Source organism: Rhinoraja longicauda, chromosome 42 (genome assembly GCF_053455715.1).
Source record: "Rhinoraja longicauda isolate Sanriku21f chromosome 42, sRhiLon1.1, whole genome shotgun sequence".
In the NCBI taxonomy this organism is placed as follows: domain Eukaryota; kingdom Metazoa; phylum Chordata; class Chondrichthyes; order Rajiformes; family Arhynchobatidae; genus Rhinoraja; species Rhinoraja longicauda.
Window position 1 is genome coordinate 6,577,907 of NC_135994.1, and position 19,255 is coordinate 6,597,161.

The 19,255-nt window shown below is 42.6% G+C and overlaps 1 protein-coding gene across 3 annotated transcripts in view; it reads left to right on the top strand.

Moving 5' to 3' along the window:
• tfcp2 (transcription factor CP2) overlaps positions 1-19,251 on the top strand; it is a 94,386-nt gene extending 75,135 nt beyond the window's left edge. For all 3 annotated transcript variants that reach the window (XM_078431538.1, XM_078431537.1, XM_078431539.1), the window contains 7 exons: positions 3,696-3,761; positions 5,949-6,042; positions 10,117-10,207; positions 13,161-13,270; positions 17,992-18,134; positions 18,462-18,513; positions 18,898-19,251. In XM_078431538.1, coding sequence (XP_078287664.1) covers positions 3,696-3,761; positions 5,949-6,042; positions 10,117-10,207; positions 13,161-13,270; positions 17,992-18,134; positions 18,462-18,513; positions 18,898-18,935 — 594 coding nt within the window. In that variant the 3' untranslated portion in view covers positions 18,936-19,251. The remainder of the gene's footprint in view (positions 1-3,695; positions 3,762-5,948; positions 6,043-10,116; positions 10,208-13,160; positions 13,271-17,991; positions 18,135-18,461; positions 18,514-18,897) is intronic.
• Positions 19,252-19,255: the final 4 nt, after the last annotated feature.

Here is a 19,255-nt window from a genome sequence, read left to right on the forward strand (position 1 = left end):
TCGGTGTTATCTTTTTTAAGTTATTCATATTTTTAAGTTTAAATCTATCTCCTAGGGGGGGAGGGGGAGGAGGGAGGATAAGGGGGATGGAGTGGGGGGAAGGGGGGGGGGGTTGGGGGTGGAGGGAGGGGGGTTGGGGGAGGAGAGGGTGCTGCACCAATGCAGGAGAGGTTTGGGCCCAACGGGTCCACTTGTTCTTGTAATTTTATAAAGCTAAATAGTTGAATGCATAATTCCTTGCCTGTGATGTGGAGCAGGCTGCAAAAACAACCTATTAATCGTAGTTGAACAAAAAAGCACGTATATAGATTAGTTTGGCAAAATGTTAGGAAGATTATTGTTTTTGTTAATTTGGTTTATATTTATTTTGATTTTGTTTTAATGGGCAGTATAGACGTAACCGCCTTAAAGAAGTTGATCAAAATCTTGAACCCTGGTTCAAGTGTTCCATGCTAATTGGCACTAATTTTAAATTTACAAAGGAGCTTTATTGTTGGAAATAATTAAAATCTGATTTGTTCAACTGCACAAGTTGATTTATTGTAAAATGACAATGCCCATCCCATTTTATTAGCTCGTCTCCCAGTTGCATGAAAATCCATTTGCTACACTAGATCAATCTTAATTTTAGTATTCTCAGTAGCGGATTGTACTGAAGTCTTCATACTTCTCCTGGGCTCTGGCCTCTTATTCATGGAAACATACACTAGAGTAACTTCAGAATTTAACTGAGTTCTGTGGGTCTTCACATGCTGGTGAGCTTTATTTGAGTTGAGGAAAAGGAAGGAGGAAGGAGAAATGTTCAGAAGGCTCGGGCAGTTCTTTTTGCGCAAACCTCGGTGTAGCTAACTCTGCAACTCTGCTGTTGAAGGTATATTATTTATTATTTAGTGTGACCCATATTATTTAGTGTGAGCTAAATGCAAGTTGTCGCATAAGGAAGAATCTAAAAGTAAATGTGCACCTGGAAGAGTGTGGGGGATATTGTTGAACCCCCCCACCCTAATTCCACACTTTTCAGTTACGTCAGATAAGCACTTCTGCAATGGGGGATCCTGAACAGAATAACCTTGGAAATAAAGTTAAATCACATACATACAACCTCTTAAAGAAGTATTTAGGTGGATGCAGAAGGCGCTGCTACAAATGTCCAGAGAGAGAGAAAAAAAATATTTTAAAAGAGCACAGATATTAATTTGCTAAATAACTAACTTTAAAGAATACAGGAAAAAGAACAACTGTTATGGCTGATTAAAACTAGCAAAAGGAGATTGATGGTTCCTCTGTTCCAACTTTTGTTTTATATTTTACTATCGTGCAGCCTTGGGCTGCTGACATTCAATAGTTGTAAAGTTGAGTGTAAAGGAGGTCTCTTTGGGATCATGGTGATATCAAGATGTCATGCTTGGTGATGGAAGATTAGTGCGAAGACAAACTGTTATTTGTCAAATCAGTAACCTTCGATCTGAGTGAGCAGATGTGTACCATTATGTGGCGATCTTGTTGACTGACATGCAATCGGGTATATTAATGGAGCCAGAAAGAATTCTGAAAATCCATGCTGTAGTTGGTTGGAGGAGTATTGGGAAGCAGGGAATTGCTCTGTTTGTCAACTGTGCGGGTATCTCACATTAAAAGTCCAGTAGTATCTCTGCTTGTATTTTAGAAACATAGAAAATTGGTGCAGGAGTAGGCCATTTGGCCCTTTGAGCCAGCACCACCATTCAATATGATCATAGTTGATCATCCAAAATCAGTATCCCGTTCCTGCTTTCTCTCCATAATCCCTTGATTCCGTTAGTCCGAAGAGCTACATCTAACTCTCTCTTGAAAACATCTAGTGAATTGGCCTCCACTGCCTTCTGTGGCGGAGAATTCCACAGATTCACAACTTTGGAATCCTTGCACCTGTGCTTTTTCCAAGCTTGGCTTTGGTTTTTTGGACATTTAAAAAAAGGATGTAGCCCTTTGTAGAAAAATTGTATTGGCAGTTTCTCAGTGATTTGGTTTAGAAACTTGAAATATATTCAGGTTTGATCCTCATCTATCCAAAGAGAGGATTCTGGTCTGCTTATTCACACAATTGTGCAATCCTAGTAGATAGTTCATTGAATAGAAAAGTAGGTTATGATTAGTAGCTTGGGAATTTTACTCTAATCCTGTACTTCCATTTCTCTCTTTATTTTGGTGTAGAGATACAGCGCGGAAACAGGCCTGTAATTTGGCCCACCAAGTCCCCGCCGGCCAGCAATCCCCGCACACTAGCACTATCCTACACACACGAGGGACAATTTACAATTTTACCAAGCCAATTAACTTATAAACCTGTACGTCTTTGGAATGTGGGAGAAAGCCCACGCAGATCATGGGGAGAACGTACAAACTGTGTACAGACAGCACCCGTAGTCAGGTTTGAACCCTGGTCTCTGGCACTGTAAGGCAGCAACTCTACTGCTGCATCACCGTGCCACCCCAATTATGGTGGAAGAATCCAATCTCGTGCTTCAACTTTTCTTCCTGCAATGAATGAACTTTTCATCTTGCAATCACCTTTACTCTTTAAGTCGGTGGTTGTCGAGTTGTGCTTCACTGTAGGAATTGACCTCGCATTCTATCTCAACGGTCCAGTGCAATCCTGTGGTTGTGCAATGTTCTGTTGAGCTGTTGCACCATTCTAGCGGTGAAAGTTTATATTATTATTCAAACACAAATGTGGAGTTATCCTGGTTATTCATTTTGATTTTTAAATGATTGATCTTTGTATAAAATTGCTGTAGCATTTGTGTATAGAACAGAAGCAAGTTGAGATGCAATACATTTATAAATATAGGTCTGAGTAAAAGATCTTGACTTCTGCATTAAACGATGCATGCCATATTTTGGTTCACTTGAGAGAATTATGGGAGAAAATATAGGTTTCTTTACTCTCTTCTATAGTTATCAGGTTTCCTTTGCAGTAGCAATCTTATTCCTCAATCTGTTGAGATAAGATTGAAGTCCCATTCTAAAATTTAGGAGCACGTGATATAAACTGACATTTCAGTGCAGCCCTGTTTTTCACCTTGGAGATTAAACTGTAGTTCCTATTTCACTGTGGGACTGGATCTAAAATATTCTAGTGCAGCTTGGAGAGGAGCAACTGCTCTCCTGTCCTCGCTAACACATTGTTCAACCAACACCATCAATCTAGTTTGGACATTTCTTGCATTTTCTGTTTGTGTGGAATCTTGCTAAGCGCAAATTAGCTGCTGCATTTGCCATTCTGACCACTTAAAGCAATTCATTGGCTGTGAAAGGCATTCTTATGTTCAAAGGACATGCAAGGTACCATATAAATGTTATCCACTCATTTGTCTACTAACGTTAATTTCTGGTCTCGGGAACAATTGAAATTAAATTTGGCATGAATATTATCCAACGTTAATTTCTTGTCTCGGGAACAATTGAAATTAAATTTGGCATTCATGTTATCATCTTGGGTCTTTCTGAAACCTCACTTTTGAAGTCATCATGCATCTGCACAGTTACAGTTCAATAAATCTATTGGATTTTCACTAGATTTGGTAAGTGATTGTCTCGTTAGATTTTTCCAAAGTATACACAATGGAATCTATACGAGCATGTGAACATGCGCTGAAAGAGAGAATACATTTTTAGCTTTTTCCAGAACTTCACAAGTGACTTTTTCTCATCAGACATTAGGATCCTTTCGAAAGTGGGCTTGTCGAGAACTGTCAGTGTCCCCCGTCTCTGAAAATCAGGTAGGCTTTTCATTGTCGGATGATGCCATTATTGCCTTGTCATGAAATACTTTTTTCTGTTTAAAAACAAAACAAAATACTGCTGTACCTGTAATAAATCCTCGTGACTTCCCATAGTCATGAGCAAATTAACATGGAATTGAACAAGTAACCATAATTGTCATTTGTTTTTTGGGGCATTGTGATGCAATGTTATAAAATATAAACATAGCACAAAAAGTAAGGAAATTTGTGTTTGGTAGATTATTTCTTTGTTGTAACAATGCTTCTTGGCAATAAATCTTATACCGTTGGAAAGCCTGTTTATTTCCCTTTTAAATGGTGCCACATTTGTAAGGAACATGCATTTGTGGGATGAACAGCAGAGCTGAGTATATGGGTTGCGCCCATGAAAAATCTGCCAAATCTTCTCTGCCAATGCCAAACAGCTTATTCTGCCATTGACTCTTGTTCGGTGTTGTTTGGTGGATTGGATGATTGAAGTCTGAAGAAACAAGACATATTGGCAATTTAACAATTTATTCATTTAATAAACAGGAGCCTCAGTAGCGTGTGGAAGAACCATACACAGCCACAACAGCCTGGCACCTCCTCCTCATGCTGGTCACCAGCCTGGTCACACACTGTTGTGGGATGGCATCCCATTCTTCAACCAGCATTTGTCGCAAGTCAGCCAACGTGGTTGTGTTGGTCACTCTGGCACGAACAGCACGCCCAAGCTGATCCCACAAGTGTTCAATGGGGTTGAGGTCAGGACTGCTGGCAGGCCATTCCATCCTCTCCACTCCCAAATTCTGGAGGTAGTCTCTGAGAAACCCTGCTCTGTGGGGGTGAGCATTGTCATCTTGGAGGATAGAGTTTGGTCCCAGACTGTGGAGATATGGGATTGCCACTGGTTGCAGAATCTCATCTCGATATCTCTCTGCATTGAGATTGCCTCCAATGATGACAAGCCTCGTTTTTCCAGTGAGGGAGATGCCGCCCCACACCATCACACTGCCTCCACCAAAAGATGTTACTCTATCGGTGCAGCAATCAGCATAGCGTTCTCCGCGTCTTCTCCACACTTTGACCCTATGATCCAACTGCCGTAGGCAGAATCTGGACTCATCGCTGAACATAACGTTCCTCCACATGTTCAGGTTCCAGTGCACGTGTTGCCGACACCAGCGCAAACGGGCCTGACGGTGAAGGGCAGTCATGGCAGGCCTCCTGGCAGCCCTATGAGACCGGAGATCGACTGCGTGCAGTCTGTTCCGAATTGTCTGGGCAGAAAGCCGTCGGCCATATCGTCCTGCAAACCTTGACTGTAAATCTGTAGAAGACAGCCTACGGTTCCTAAGTGCTGACAGGTTGAGGAAACGGTCTTCTTCAGGTGTCGTCTTCTTGGGACGCCCACTTCGCGGCCTGTCTCTGACATCCCCCGTTATATGGAACTTGGCCTTCACTTTGGAGATGGTACTAGGGCTCACTCCAAATAATGCCGCAACTTGGTTTTGCGGAACACCAGCTTGAAGTTGCCCTATCGCATGGGCCCTATCCAGATCAGTCAAACGTGGCATGCCGATTCTTGGGGCAGACACCTACTGACCACTGTAGCAGGGCCCATGCTCACAGATGCTGCCAATCAGGCACCTGATTGTCAGCACCTGGGGGTACCAGAAGCTCAAAACAAGAGTCAATAGCAACAGCAGAATAAGCTGTTTGGCATTGGCAGAGAAGATTTGGCAATTTTTTCATGGGCGCAACCCATATACTCAGCTCTGTTGCTCATCCCACAAATGCATGTTCCTTACAAATGTGGCACCATTTAAAAGGGAAATAAACAGGCTTTCCAACGGTATAAGATTTATTGCCAAGAATCATTGTTACAACAAAGAAATAATCTACCAAACACAAATTTCCTTACTTTTTGTGCTATGTTTATATGTAGCTGAGCATTCAAGTTTTTTCCTTGCATGAATGACAGTCATTAAGGTGAAATTATTCATATGATTATACTTGCTATTAAAAAAAATGCTTCCTTGGTCTGGCAAGTGACTCCTCCTAGGGACAAAAGTTGCTAGCCGCTAATGCATGGAATTGAGGAACAGCAGTGGTTGGATCTACACAAACTCTTTGGGTAATACATCTGTATATAATGTCAGGGAGATATGTCAAAGAATTGACTTATGACTTTTTTTGCAGAATCTGTTGGCAACAGCCACACCACAGGATGCTCAGCAGTGGTTGCACAGAAATCGATTTTCTCCATACTGCAGGCTCTTCGCAAACTTCTCTGGTACCTTTTGCTTATTAACTATTTTGGATGCAAATGTGTCAAAATTACCTGGATGCTAGGATGGATTGGAACTCATTCTTTCCATCTCTAGGGCCAAGATTTAGATTCCAAAGGACCAGATGGATTGTCTCCACCGCTGTAGCACTTCAGTGAACTATATTAGCAACTTCTGACAAATTCCCCAGAGCGTCAAACTGCAGATTTGTAATATGACATTTAATTGACCGATTAAGTGAGATTTCAATAGTGTGGGGAAAGATAGTTTTGCACTTTAATAGGGGTCCTTTCCTAAGATGAAGACATAGTTTCCATTGTGGGGAAGCACAATGTTTTATCAGCTCTTCTAGGTGTATTTTTTCCTCTAAGGGACGCAGCCAAAATGAAGGGCCCTGATGAACATAGTTCCAACCGACTTCAACAGAAAGGAGGGGGAATCAATTAAACCTCTTGAAGTTATTAACTAATATCAAACATCTTAAAACTTGTCGGATTTTGTAGGCAGGTAAAGTAATTGGAGGGAGGGAAGGAGTTTGTTTTTATATTCCATGGGGGAAAAAATAAGTTGAAGTGAAGTTAATAAGCATAGTGGTGTAGCTGGTAGAGCTGTTCCTCTCGGCACCAGAGACCCAGATTCAATCCTGACCTCTGGTGCTATCTATATGGCTTTTGAACGTTCTCCCTGTGGCAGCGTGGGCTTCCTCCATGTGCTCCGGTTACCTCCCACGTCCCAAACGTGCAGGTTTGTAGAGAGTGAGATAATACCGAACTAGTGTGAATGGGTGATCAATGGTCGGTGTGGGCTGAAAAGCCCATTTCCATGCAGTCTTTCAATCTCTGCTAAGATAGTAATCCAGAACGGAGGCAGTGGCAGGAGCACAATATCATGGAGCAGACTGAGGAGTAAGAGGAATGTTTACAACATCACTGACCATCGTAGAAGTAGTACAAGAAACCAGGTGTAGTACAGTCATACAATACAGACAAAAGCCCTTTGGCCCACCAAGTCCACGACGACCATCTATCTTCTAATGACACTAAGTGCTGAGATGGGGGAACAGCAATGGTTTGCATAACGTGTTAAAGCAAAATTGCATCATAGTGTAACTGGGGGTTGCGTAACTCTGCAGGGGGTCGAAAACTCAAGTTGAACTGTGATATTTGTTTCCGTTGCATTGTAGCAAAACCAATAACTCAAATATTAAAGAAATTGAAATATAATTGGTGAACTGTTGCTTTATCTCATGGACTGGAGACTGAAAAACCAAAAGATTAGAAGAGAATCTGGATTACTGTGTACAGTTTTCTTTTTATTATAATAAATCATATGGAAGTGCAAAAATAATTACTAGAATACTAGAGCTAGGTCAAGTAACATTTGTGTAGAGATAAACATAGTTAATTTATCAGGTCTATGGTAAGTCATTGTAGTTTGTGTACGAAATTGACTTGTGCCATCTAAGAACAAAACTTGTTTATTACTTGTGGATAGACGGTACTCTAATGCAGTGCAAATAGGTGTTGCATTGTCTGGAGATGCTCTTTCAGAGAGTTATTGCAATGAGATTCCTCTGCCTATACAGATGGTCGGCAGAGCTGCTCTTGTAGCTGTTGAAGAACAGGAAATTGTTGGCTGTTTGGCCACGATTCCTTCCCCAACCAACAGTATATAAAATCCATGATTTGTTCAGTTGTCTATTTTATTTTGTGACCCCCTACTGTGCGCAAATTTGCCTGTGTATTTGCTTGCAAAGAGTGCAATCTCTTTGAATCTGTGATTTTGGCATTATATAAATTATATTTCTTTCCTTCTTGGTCAAAAAACGTGAAATCTGTTTGGTCTGGTGCTGCCAAAGATCAAAGGGAGCAAGATGCTTAGACTCTTATCCTTTTGCGATGAATCTCTTCATATATAATGTCTGTGTGATCTTATTTTTTTTAAATGTACTTGAGCATTTTGGGTCAGTTTGACTATCATTGTCACTCTTGCCTTAAAAAAAGCACATTTTAGATTCCAGGCCCACTTATAGACCTGAGCGTACAATCACACCACATACCTCTATACAGTATTAAAGGATGTCATTGCCATACAAGCCGGGTTTCATGGCAGTGTGTGCATGTGGCTATTGAGCGTGGTGGGGGTGGTATGGTGTTGCTATGTTGCAACTTGAAGTGATTTGCAATCAATGAGATGTTAAATAAGGCTCTGTCTCCAGTTTGGATGAGAGAAACCTTGTGTCACTTCTCAACACAAGGATGTTCTGTGTCCTGATAATCTGCTACAGCACCGCTGGTGGACTGGCGGGGGGGGGGGGGGGGGGGGGGGGATGATTATCTGATTTGTTTTTTGGAAAACTTGGCTGTGCGCAAATTGTATGCCAGATTTGTTTATATGCTTTCCATTGCACTTTGAGTATTCCATTATTTTGAAACTACTTTTTAAGCCATACTGTAGATGTGTTAAGGCGCTACAATTAATGCAAGTTCATTTACTCTGTGCTCGGGGTCACAAAATGTCTGTTTCCAGTGTTATGACATACAACTCCACTGAACTGATGACTTGTAGTATGATTGAGTCCATCACTTGAATGTAATCCTTTATGTAATGCACTGTTTTGAAATGAGTGCAAATCGAGCAATTTGGATCAGCTTGAGCTCATTTGTAGAATTGTCCAAGTCAAATTTGAAACTAAGACACGCTCTCTGGTACAAACAAATTGTCTTTATTCAGTTTTCAGTGAGTGTTGCGCTTTATTGAAATGCCATCTTTTCGATGAGAAGTCTGTCGGTTTAAGTAGATGTAAAATATATCGATACTGACCGAACAACGGGCGACTCTTGCTGCGACCATCATTCTTGCCTCAACCAGCATGGCCAAAAACACGTTTGTTGCCCTTTTAAGACACTTGCTGTGCGCAAATTTGTGGCAATGTTTTTGACTTTGTAGCACCATAACTCCATTGTCCTGAGGATGTGATGAGATATAATAAACATTTTTGGCTGCATGAACATATTAAATGACTTGAAGGCATTGGCTTTTCAGCTTTCTCTCTGTTCCCCAATGCTCAATTAAATGTGCAGGTTAAGCAGCTCAAGTTCTTGAACATTTTGCTCATCCTCCTTATGCTTAAAGCTGCTGCTTTCTTTAGAATTTTGTTGAATTGGAAAGGACGATTTGTGTAAACTTATTGTTTGTGTCAACGTCCTTTAGACACAAAGTCAAATTGAATCTCCATTCTATCTCTGTGAAATAACTTCTGAGTTTCAAACTGTAACAGTGCAGTCAGTTAAAATACTGGATACTGTACCTTGTCACTTTTATTTCCTCAATGTTGTGTTTGGTCGCTTGAAGAATGTTACCTATTTCCTATGTTTCCTTAAAGGTTTTATAAAACCTTTTATTTTATCCACCAGAAAGTTATATGGCTATGGATGTTGGGTGAGACAGTAGTGGCAGTTATTTCAATTGATCATTTGATGCAATATTAAGAACTGATTCATAGTTGATAAATATGCTGTCTTTTTCAATTAATCTCTTTACATGTTTGAAAAAGAAATTTTAAAAATGTGTTCCAGTATAGTTATCAAAACTGGTAATAAAATATCTCGGACCCCTGTGGATTTTTGAGTAAAGGTCTTGTAATTAGATGCAAATGGTTTTCATCTAGTAAAACCAAAGTTTACAAAAGGCTTTAAAAAAAAAAATTGATTTGTAGGAAAGATCCCGTATGTATGGAGTGGGTAGTCATACAGTGTAGAAATGGGCCCTTTGGTGCCCTACTTGCCCACACCGACCAACGTGTCCCGTCTACACTAGTCCCTCCTGCCTGCATTTTGTCCATATCTCTCTAAACGTCCTATCCATGTACCTGTCTAATTGCCTCATAAACATTGAATGACAGAAATCTAATCTAAAAACAAAAGCCAACTCATGAGATGATCGAGCATGCTAATTCTGTACTTTGACCAGAAGTTGATCATTCCATTCCTTCAGAACTATGACTGGGTTTGCATAGGGAATATGTGCAAATGTTGGCTCTGCTGCCTGTTTTGAGGTTCTGTTGCTTGTGCCCACAGGTGGAGATCTGTTAAAGCTGACTAGGGATGATGTGATCCAGATCTGTGGTCCTGCAGATGGAATCCGGCTCTTTAATGCTCTGAAAGGAAGGTGGGTTAATTCATTGTGCTTGCAGTTTCAGTTTTAAATTTTGGAAATGTAAATGTTAGTAGAATGCATGTTCCCAAACAGCTCCAACTTTAACAATCTACAGGGGAGAACGAAGCAAGGTATCTATCTACATCGAATAAATTTGTGCTGTTTATCTGTACCTGTAGATGGCCTAAACTACAATTCCTTCGAAATTCTGAGAAACAATCTTCTCAAATACCAGGAAGCAGTAAAGTCTGCTAGAGCACAATACTTCTCCAACCTTATTTCCAAAAACTCTCATAACTCCAAGGTCCTATTTAGAACAATTACCTCTGTCATATGTCCCGCCCCCAGTACCAGCTTAGTTGGGTCCCCTGCTAAGTGCGAAGAATTCGCTAAATTTTTCACCAACAAGTCTGTTCATCTAGTCTGTTCATCTAAATTGGACTGCTTCCAACCCGTCACTCTATCCTCCCTTGCAAAGCTTGTCTCCGCTATGAAACCTGCAACCTGCCCCCTTGATCCTGCCCCCACTGCCCTTCTGAAGGATGTCATTGCAATAGCCGGTCCCAGCATCCTCTCTATTATCAACAGTTCTCTGGCCACTGGCACTGTTCCAACCAGTTTCAAGCACGCGGTGGTCCAGCCCCTACTGAAAAAACCTAACCTAGACCCCACCTTGCCTAGCAACTACAGACCCATTTCCAAACTGCCATTCCTGTCAAAAGTCCTTGAAAAGGCAATTCTAAACCAATTAGTGCCCTACCTGCACCAAAACACCATCCTGGAAAGTTTCCAGTCAGGTTTCAGAGCCCACCACAGCACAGAGTCTGCCTTGTTGAAGGTACAAAACGACCTGCTTCTCGCCATCGACACCGGCGACTGTGCAATCCTGCTCCTTCTCGACCTCAGCGCAGCGTTCGATACAGTGGACCACACCATCCTTATTGACCGTCTCCGGTACGCGGTTGGCATTGATGGCACTGCCCTGAGCTGGTTCGCTTCGTACCTCAAAGATAGGAGTTTCGCCATCAACATAGGCAGTTATTCCTCTGCTCCAGCTAGCCTCTCCTGCGGAGTTCCACAAGGCTCCATCCTAGGCCCCATTCTCTTCTCTCTATACATGCTCCCCCTTGGCCAAATCATTCAAAGGCACGGCATTTCTTTCCACTGCTATGCCGATGACACTCAGCTTTACCTCCCCCTGAAACCCAACAACCAGTCAAATTTAAACGGCCTCTTACACTGCCTTGAGGACATAAAATGTTGGCTGGCACAGAACTTCCTCCAATTAAATGAGAGCAAGTCTGAGGTCATCCTATTCGCCCCCCCCGACTCCATCAAATTGATAACAGGCAGTCTTGGAAGTCTATCCTGCCTAGTCAAACCGCATGTCAAAAACCTCGTCGTGATATTTGACTCTGCATTAAAATTTGATAAGCAAGTCAACGCTGTGGTAAAAGCCAGCTTCTTCCAACTTCGAACCATAGCTAAAATCAAACCTTTCCTCCAATTCGACGACACAGAAAAAATCATTCACGCTTTCATTTCCTCCCGCCTAGACTACTGCAACTCCCTATACACTGGGATCAGCCAATCATCCTGTCCCGCCTGCAACTGGTCCAAAACGCCGCAGTGAGACTCCTGACGGGTACCCGTAAAAGGGACCACATCACCCCGATTCTGGCCTCTCTCCACTGGCTCCCTGTACGGTACAGAATCAACTTCAAGCTCCTCCTATTCACGTATAAAGCCCTAAATGGACACTCCCCCCCTACATCAAAAATCTTCTAACCCCCCTCTCTAACTCCAGGTCCCTCAGGTCGGCCGACTTGGGGCTATTCACTATCCCGCGGTCTAGGCTTAAGCTCAGGGGTGACCGCGCTTTTGCGGTTGCAGCTCCTAGACTGTGGAACAGCATCCCTCTCCCCATCAGAACTGCCCCCTCCATCGACTCCTTTAAGTCCAGGCTCAAAACCTATTTCTACTCCCTAGCGTTTGAGGCTCATTGAGGAGGCGCTGTGAACTGTTTGCGTGCTACTGTATGTTTCATTTTTTTTTTTATTGGAACCTTATCAGATGTACAGCACTTTGGTCAACATGGGTTGTTTTTAAATGTGCTATACAAATAAAATTGACTTGACTTGACTTGACTTTTTTGTTTTGAAGAGCCAACAAAGTCACTATATCGCAATGATCAAACTAGGTTGGGGGTAAATCATGGAAGAGGTTTGATTTAGTTTACTTTTTTGCAATGGAGCAAACAAGATGTGCAAGAAGGAACTTTTAACAGCAAAGGTTCAGCATGAATGCTGGCTTACATTTAAAGGACCAATTTGAGAAGAGGAACTGACACGAACTTGCATTTATATAACACCATGCCATGTAACTCTAAATGTTTTGAATCTTTTTGTGTTCATTGAACTGCAGCTACTGTTCTGCAGAGTAATTCAGCAGCCAGTTTGTCTACAGCAGAATTCCACCAAATCAGTAAATAGTGGCTGGTAATGTATTTTGGTGGCGATGGAGTAAGGAAAACTGATAACAACAACACAAGTTTTGCATTAGTTTAATGCAGTTCTTTTAAATGATCCCTAATCACAAAAGGATTGAGATAGCAGGAAAGATCGGGGGTTAACTTGCTTTAGACTAAATCATGGAAACAAAACAAAACTTGCAATGACATACACCGCCTTGTAGGTCATTTCCAACTGCTTCATAACTAATGAATTACTTTTGAAATGTAACCCCTTTAACCTTGCGCCAAATTGCAAGCACAATGGTCTCGCAAGTGAGCAGTGAGAGAGATGACCAATTTGGAACTGCTCTTTTCCAAACTACCTGCCAATCTTTCTGGGATCAATGATGAAATGTGAAGTTTTTTTTGCTTGGCTATGGCTTTAAGGGCTGTGCAGCCAAGGTGGGTTAATGAAGTTGGAATATAGTTTCTATTTCTCTCTTCTACATTTAGGATGGTTAGACCGAGGCTGACCATTTACGTTTGTCAGGAAGCACAACAGGTCCGAGAGCAACAACACCAGAAGCATGAAAATGGTGATTCTGTGAACAGTTCTTTCTATGGTGAGTACATCAAAGCCTCCCTGTGCACCCAAAATCAACGCCAGTTCTGCACTTAATATAAGCTTATTGAAACTTACTGATTAATGAGAAAAAAAGTCACCCGTCCAGTCTTTTTTTCTTTCAATCCCAAACCAACCAAGCTGCACGATGGTAGTTGAGGCCAGTTCATTGGCTATATTTAAGAGGGAGTTAGATGTGGCCCTTTTTGCTAAAGGGATCAGGGGGTATGGAGAGAAGGCAGGTACAGGTTACTCAGCTGGATGATCAGCCATGATCATATTGAATGGCGGTGCGTACAGGCTCGAAGGGCCGAATGGCCTACTCCTGCACCTATTTTCTATGTTTCTATGTTATGTGTTTGGAAAAGGTAGATGAAAGAGTTGACTGCATAGTTGTCAAATTCCAGTTATGTTACCTTTTTGAAACTCACTGCATGTCCTTATGTAAATTACTGTTTAGTTTAGAGATACTGTGCGGAAACGGGCCCTTTGGCCCACCGAGTCCGGGCCGACCAGTGATCACCCGTACACTAGCACTATCCTACACACTAGGGGTCATTTACAGAAGCCAATTAACCTCCAAACCTGTATGTCTTTGGAGTTTGATGAAACCGGAGCACCCGGAGGAAACCCACGCAGTCACGGAGAACGTACAAACTCCGTACAGGTAGCACCCATAGTCGGGATCGAACTCGGGTGTCTGGCGCTGTGAGGGAGCAACTCTACTGCTGCGCCACCGTGCTGCCCTTTTTAAGAGTTTAAGTAAAACTCTTAACATTTCCCATTAATCCCAGAGGATTGGCAGCTCGTGTGGTGGAAAAGAGCAGCTCCAAATTGGTCACTTCTCCCACTGCTCAACAACGCAACAGGTTGGGATAAGGAAGAATTGTCTGCAGCTTTTTTCCTCACTCCCTCCAAACAGGCCAGTTTCAAATCTCTGGTCACCCAGCATACTGCTCTTGACTCGGAAGACTGGCTTGAACTGGGGCATTCCACTTTGTGCTGGTTGTCATGGTGTTTGACTAACCTGTTTGAATTTGGAGTTTCACTGACTTGCCACATCTGTTCTCGAGCTGCTCCCTGTTGTATTCAGGGTTTGTCCAACATCAGCAAGCAGAGTTGAGTTGTTTCGGACTACTGGCGTGGGTAAATGCAATAACGCAAATGCTAATTTGTTTAGTTTAGTGTAGAGGTACAGCGCCACCGAGTCCACACTGAGCAGTGATCCCCGCACACTTACACTATCCAAGACACACTAGGGACAATTTTACATTTATACATTTATACCAAGCCAATTAACCTACAAATCTGCACATGTTTGGAGTGTGAGTGGAAACCAAAGATCTTGGAGAAATCACACGCAGGTCACGGAGAGAACGTACATACTCCACACAGACAGTACCCCGTAGTCGGGATCGAACCCGGGTCTCTAGCACTGTAAGGCAGTAACTCTACTTCTGTACCACCATGCTGCCCTTTGGTGTTAGAAGGGACTAGAGTTGGGCAGTAGAAGGGGCAGCCAGCAATGTGACCTGGACAAACTGCTAACATTTCCCACTCCTGGCTTGAGGTGGAGGTGACCAGTCGGTGTTGGACAGCATATGTTATGCACACCGCATGCCACAAGCACATTTAAAGTTCTGTGTTTAAAATGAATGTCACATTCTGGGGGAAAAAATCAACTTTAAAATTTGGCAGTAAGAAGTAGAAGAGTGTTTTTCCTGTTTGTTCAGTGTGTGCTGATTGAGGAGGCGGGACATGGATTGAAGCAGGCGTCCGACTGGCTGAGGAATAGACAGAGTAGCAAGTAAAAAGAAGGCAAGGTACAGTGGAGCGGCCGTGTTGAGGAAAATTGCAACTTGAAGCTTTGTCTCGAGAGGCTTTGGAGAGAAGGGCTGAGGAGAAGACTTTGTCGACCTTGGAGCAGAGCAGCTGCAACCTGTTTGGCAACATATAAAGGAGGCAGGCAGGCTGGCAGGATCATGCGATGTGCTATAGCTGCACGATGTGGGAACCCTTGGTGGTTCCTGGTGAGTGCGTCTGCAGCAAGTGTTGGTTGATCGCAGAACTCGGGCACAAAGTTGACGACCTGGAGTCTGAGCTTCAAAACGCTGCAGCACATCAGGGACTGGGAGAGTTACCTGGATGCTGTGTTTCTGGAGACAAAGTAACTGCTTCCAATTTAGTCCATTGTCCGGAGGAAGGTGTGACTACAAGCGAGGCAGGCAGGGAGATGGAGGTAAAGGCAGTGTTACAGGAGCCTCAACCCTTGAGCTTGTCAAGCACTTCTGAGATTCTTGCTCCCTGAGCAGACGTTGGTGGGAGGCATGAACAACCTAACCATGGACCAGGGAGCTATTCAAGAGGGGAGAGAAAAGAGACACGTAGTGTCAGGTTGTTAGTTACAGCCCAGAAGTGCAAATTTCAGCAAAGACGCAAGGCAATTCAATGGACAATCTCATGTAAATATTTGATACATTTGTAAACTCCTGTAATTATTTCATACTTTTGTTTTGCACACTTATTTTGGACCTTGGTAATTAAATTTCACAACTAGCAAGTACAAGTTAATACCAGGGGCATTTGAGAAACATCAGGATAAAGTCACTGGTTCCAAACACCAAATAGCAGGGACCTGTGAACTCTGGAGCAGAGATGCAATACTGCACTGCTGATTGTCACCTGTGCAGCCTTATGGTTGATGGAAATTGTCAATCCCATTTTCAATTTATCATGGGTAGCTAATGTAACTCCACTTTTTACGAAAGGAGGGAGTGAGAAAACGGGGAATTATAGACCAGTTAACTGTACGTCGGTAGTGGGGAAGATGCTGGAGTCGATTATTAAAGATGTTATAGCAGCGCATTTGGAAAGCAGTGACGGGATCAGTCAAAGTCAGCATGGATTTATGAAGGGGAAATCATGCTTGACTAATCTTCTGGAATTTTTTGAGGATGTAACAAGTAAAATGGATACGGGAGAGCCAGTGGATGTGGTGTATCTGGACTTTCCAAAAGCCTTTGACAAGGTCCCACACAAGAGATTAGTGTACAAAATTAGACCACATGGTATTGGGGGTAGGGTATTGACATGGATAGAGAACTGGTTGGCAGACAGGAAGCAAAGAGTAGGAATTAACGGGTCCTTTTCAGAATGACAGGCAGTGACTAGTGGGGTACCACAAGGCTCGGTGCTGGGACCCCAGTTATTTACAATATATATTAACGATTTAGAGAATTAAATGTAACATCTCCAAGTTTGTGGATGACATAAAGCTGGGTGGGAGTGTGAGCTGCGAGGAGGATGCTATTAGGCTGCAGGATGACTTGGATAGGTTGGGCGAGTGGGCAGATGCATGGCAGATGCAGCATAATGTGGATAAATGTGAGGTTAGATAAATGAATGAATGAATAAGTTTATTGGCCAAGTATGCATATACAAGGAATGTGCCTTGGTGCTCCGCTCACAAATGACAACACAAACATACAGTTAACAATTAAGAATAAAGCATAAACACATCAAAGCAATAAGGATACAGCATTACAGTCTAAACATGTGGGTGAAAATAAACCAGAGCAAAAAAGAGACCACAGACTTTGGTTATTGAGTAAAACTATCACTCGTGGGGAAAAAAGCTGTTTTTATGTCTGGCTGTGGCTGCTTTGACAGTCCGGAGTCGCCTTCCCAAGGGAAGTGCTTCGACGAGTTTGTGGCCAAGGTGAGAGGGGTCAGAGATGATCTTGCCCGCTCGCTTCCTGGCCCTTACAGTGTACGGTTCGTCAATGGGGGGAAGGTTGCAGCCAACAACCTTCTCAGCTGTGCGAACGATCCGTTGCAGCCTCCGGATGTCGTGCTTGGTGGCAAGAACAGGAAGGCAGATTATCTGAATGGTGTCAGATTAGGAAAAGGGGAGGTGGAGCGAGACCTGGGTGTGCTTGTACATCGTCACTGAAAGTAAGCATGCAGGTACAGCAGGTAGTGAAGAAAGCCAATGGCATGTTGGCCTTCATTGCGGGAGGATTTGAGTTTAGGAGGTCCTACTGCAGTTGTACAGAGCCCTGGTGAGACCGCACCTGGAGTATTGTGTGTGATTTTGGTCGTCTAATTTGAGGAAGGACATTATTGCTATTGAGGGAGTGCAGCGTAGGCTCACCAGGTTAATTCCCAGGATGGCGGGACGGACATATGAATAGGTCGACTGGGCTTGTATACACTGGAATTTAGACGGATGAGAGGGGATTTTTTAGAAACATATAAAATTCTTAAAGGATTGGACAGGCTAGATGCAGGAAAAATGTTCCCGATCTTGGGGGAGTCCAGAACCAGAGGTCACAGTTTAAGAATAAGGGGGAGGCCATTTAGGACCGAGATGAGGAACAACCTTTTCACCCAGCGAGTTGTGAATCTGGAATTCTCTGCCACAGAAGGCAGTGGAGGCCAATTCACTGGATGCTTTCAAGAGAGGGTTAAATTTGGCTCTTGGGGCTAAAGGAACGGGTACTGATTTTGGATGATCAGCCATGATCATATGGTATGGCGGTGCTGGCTCAAAGGACCGAATGGCCTACTCCTGCATCTATTTTTCTATGTTTCTATCATATTCTTCCTATATGTTGAATGTAAATGGAAAGCGATGAAAATTAAATCTCATTATAAGCTAAACTAATGTAGAAAATGTATTTTTATTGATGCAACATTTGATTTGTGCATTCCTTTTTTCAGTGTACCATGCAATTTATTTGGAAGAGTTAACAGCAATTGAAATGACAGAGAAGATTGCTCAACTTTTCAATATTTCTCCCCGTCAAATCCACCAGATCTATAAACAGGGCCCCACGGGTATTCACGTGCTTGTGAGCGATGAGGTAAATAACTAATGCCATTTTGATGAATGTTGTGGGATAGGGACTTGGATATCTCTCTGTGGAACTGGCATGAAATGGATGGCTCGAGTGGTCTCCTTCTGTGCCACGATGATTCTATGGAATGATCGTTAGAGAGTGGTTGATTTTCCAAGTGCCACAGGTGCGCAAAGTACCTTTAGTGTGGGTTTGAAGCCAAATGCCAAACATCTATGAAATGTTCTTAACATTGAAAAGTTGAGGAAAGCAACAGTTAGAATTGCCTGTTCCTGTTCTATGTTCAATGGTACTTTGTTGCGTGTACCTAAGTATGGTGAAATTATTTTCCAGATGATCCAAAACTTCCAGGATGAATCGTGTTTTGTTCTCGATACCTTAAAAGGTAACTGTTCCAGCAATGAAATTTCATCTTTAGTTCAAATTATTTCAGCATTGAACGTTTGCTAGATTTATAAACTCGTGTGATTACTTCCCAGTCTTAAACGTGCCAGATAGGACTTTACCAGTAACTGAAAATTGATAGTCAATAATTCATTCAAGTGCAGATACTTGTGGTTAAATTCCATTCTCACTGTTTGTATTGTTTGAGCTATGTAATTCTATGGTGAAACATGACTATATTTTCTGTAAATTTGCAGCCCTGATTATAGTCTCTAGAATAAAACTAAATCTTAGCTTTGTATTTGGGTTTTCAAGCATTCCACCTTTTTTGGGAAAGTGATAGGTTGTGTAATTTGTCTTTCCTTTTTCCGCTTGCTTCCTACAGCCGAGGGCAGTGACAGCTACCACATAATCCTCAAGTGACTAATTTGCAAGGATAACGTCTTCTGTGAATGACCTTACCCCAACGTTGTGGCTCCTACTCCCAGCAGCAAAATATTTACAAGCCTCAAAGACTCCAGTATGCTGCTATCTATGTCGGCGCAGGAGGAATCGTGATGGGATTGTGCACATGTTCAACAGCCTGCCGCAAGTGACCAACTTCTCTTAAAGCAGGTCCTAAATTGTGGGCAAGAGGATAGATAGATAGGGGAAAGAAGAACACCTGACAGATGAATGTGTGTTGTTCAACTTTGATATGAAATTGTTCCTGATAAGTGTGTTCGCTGCTGTTCTTGATTTTG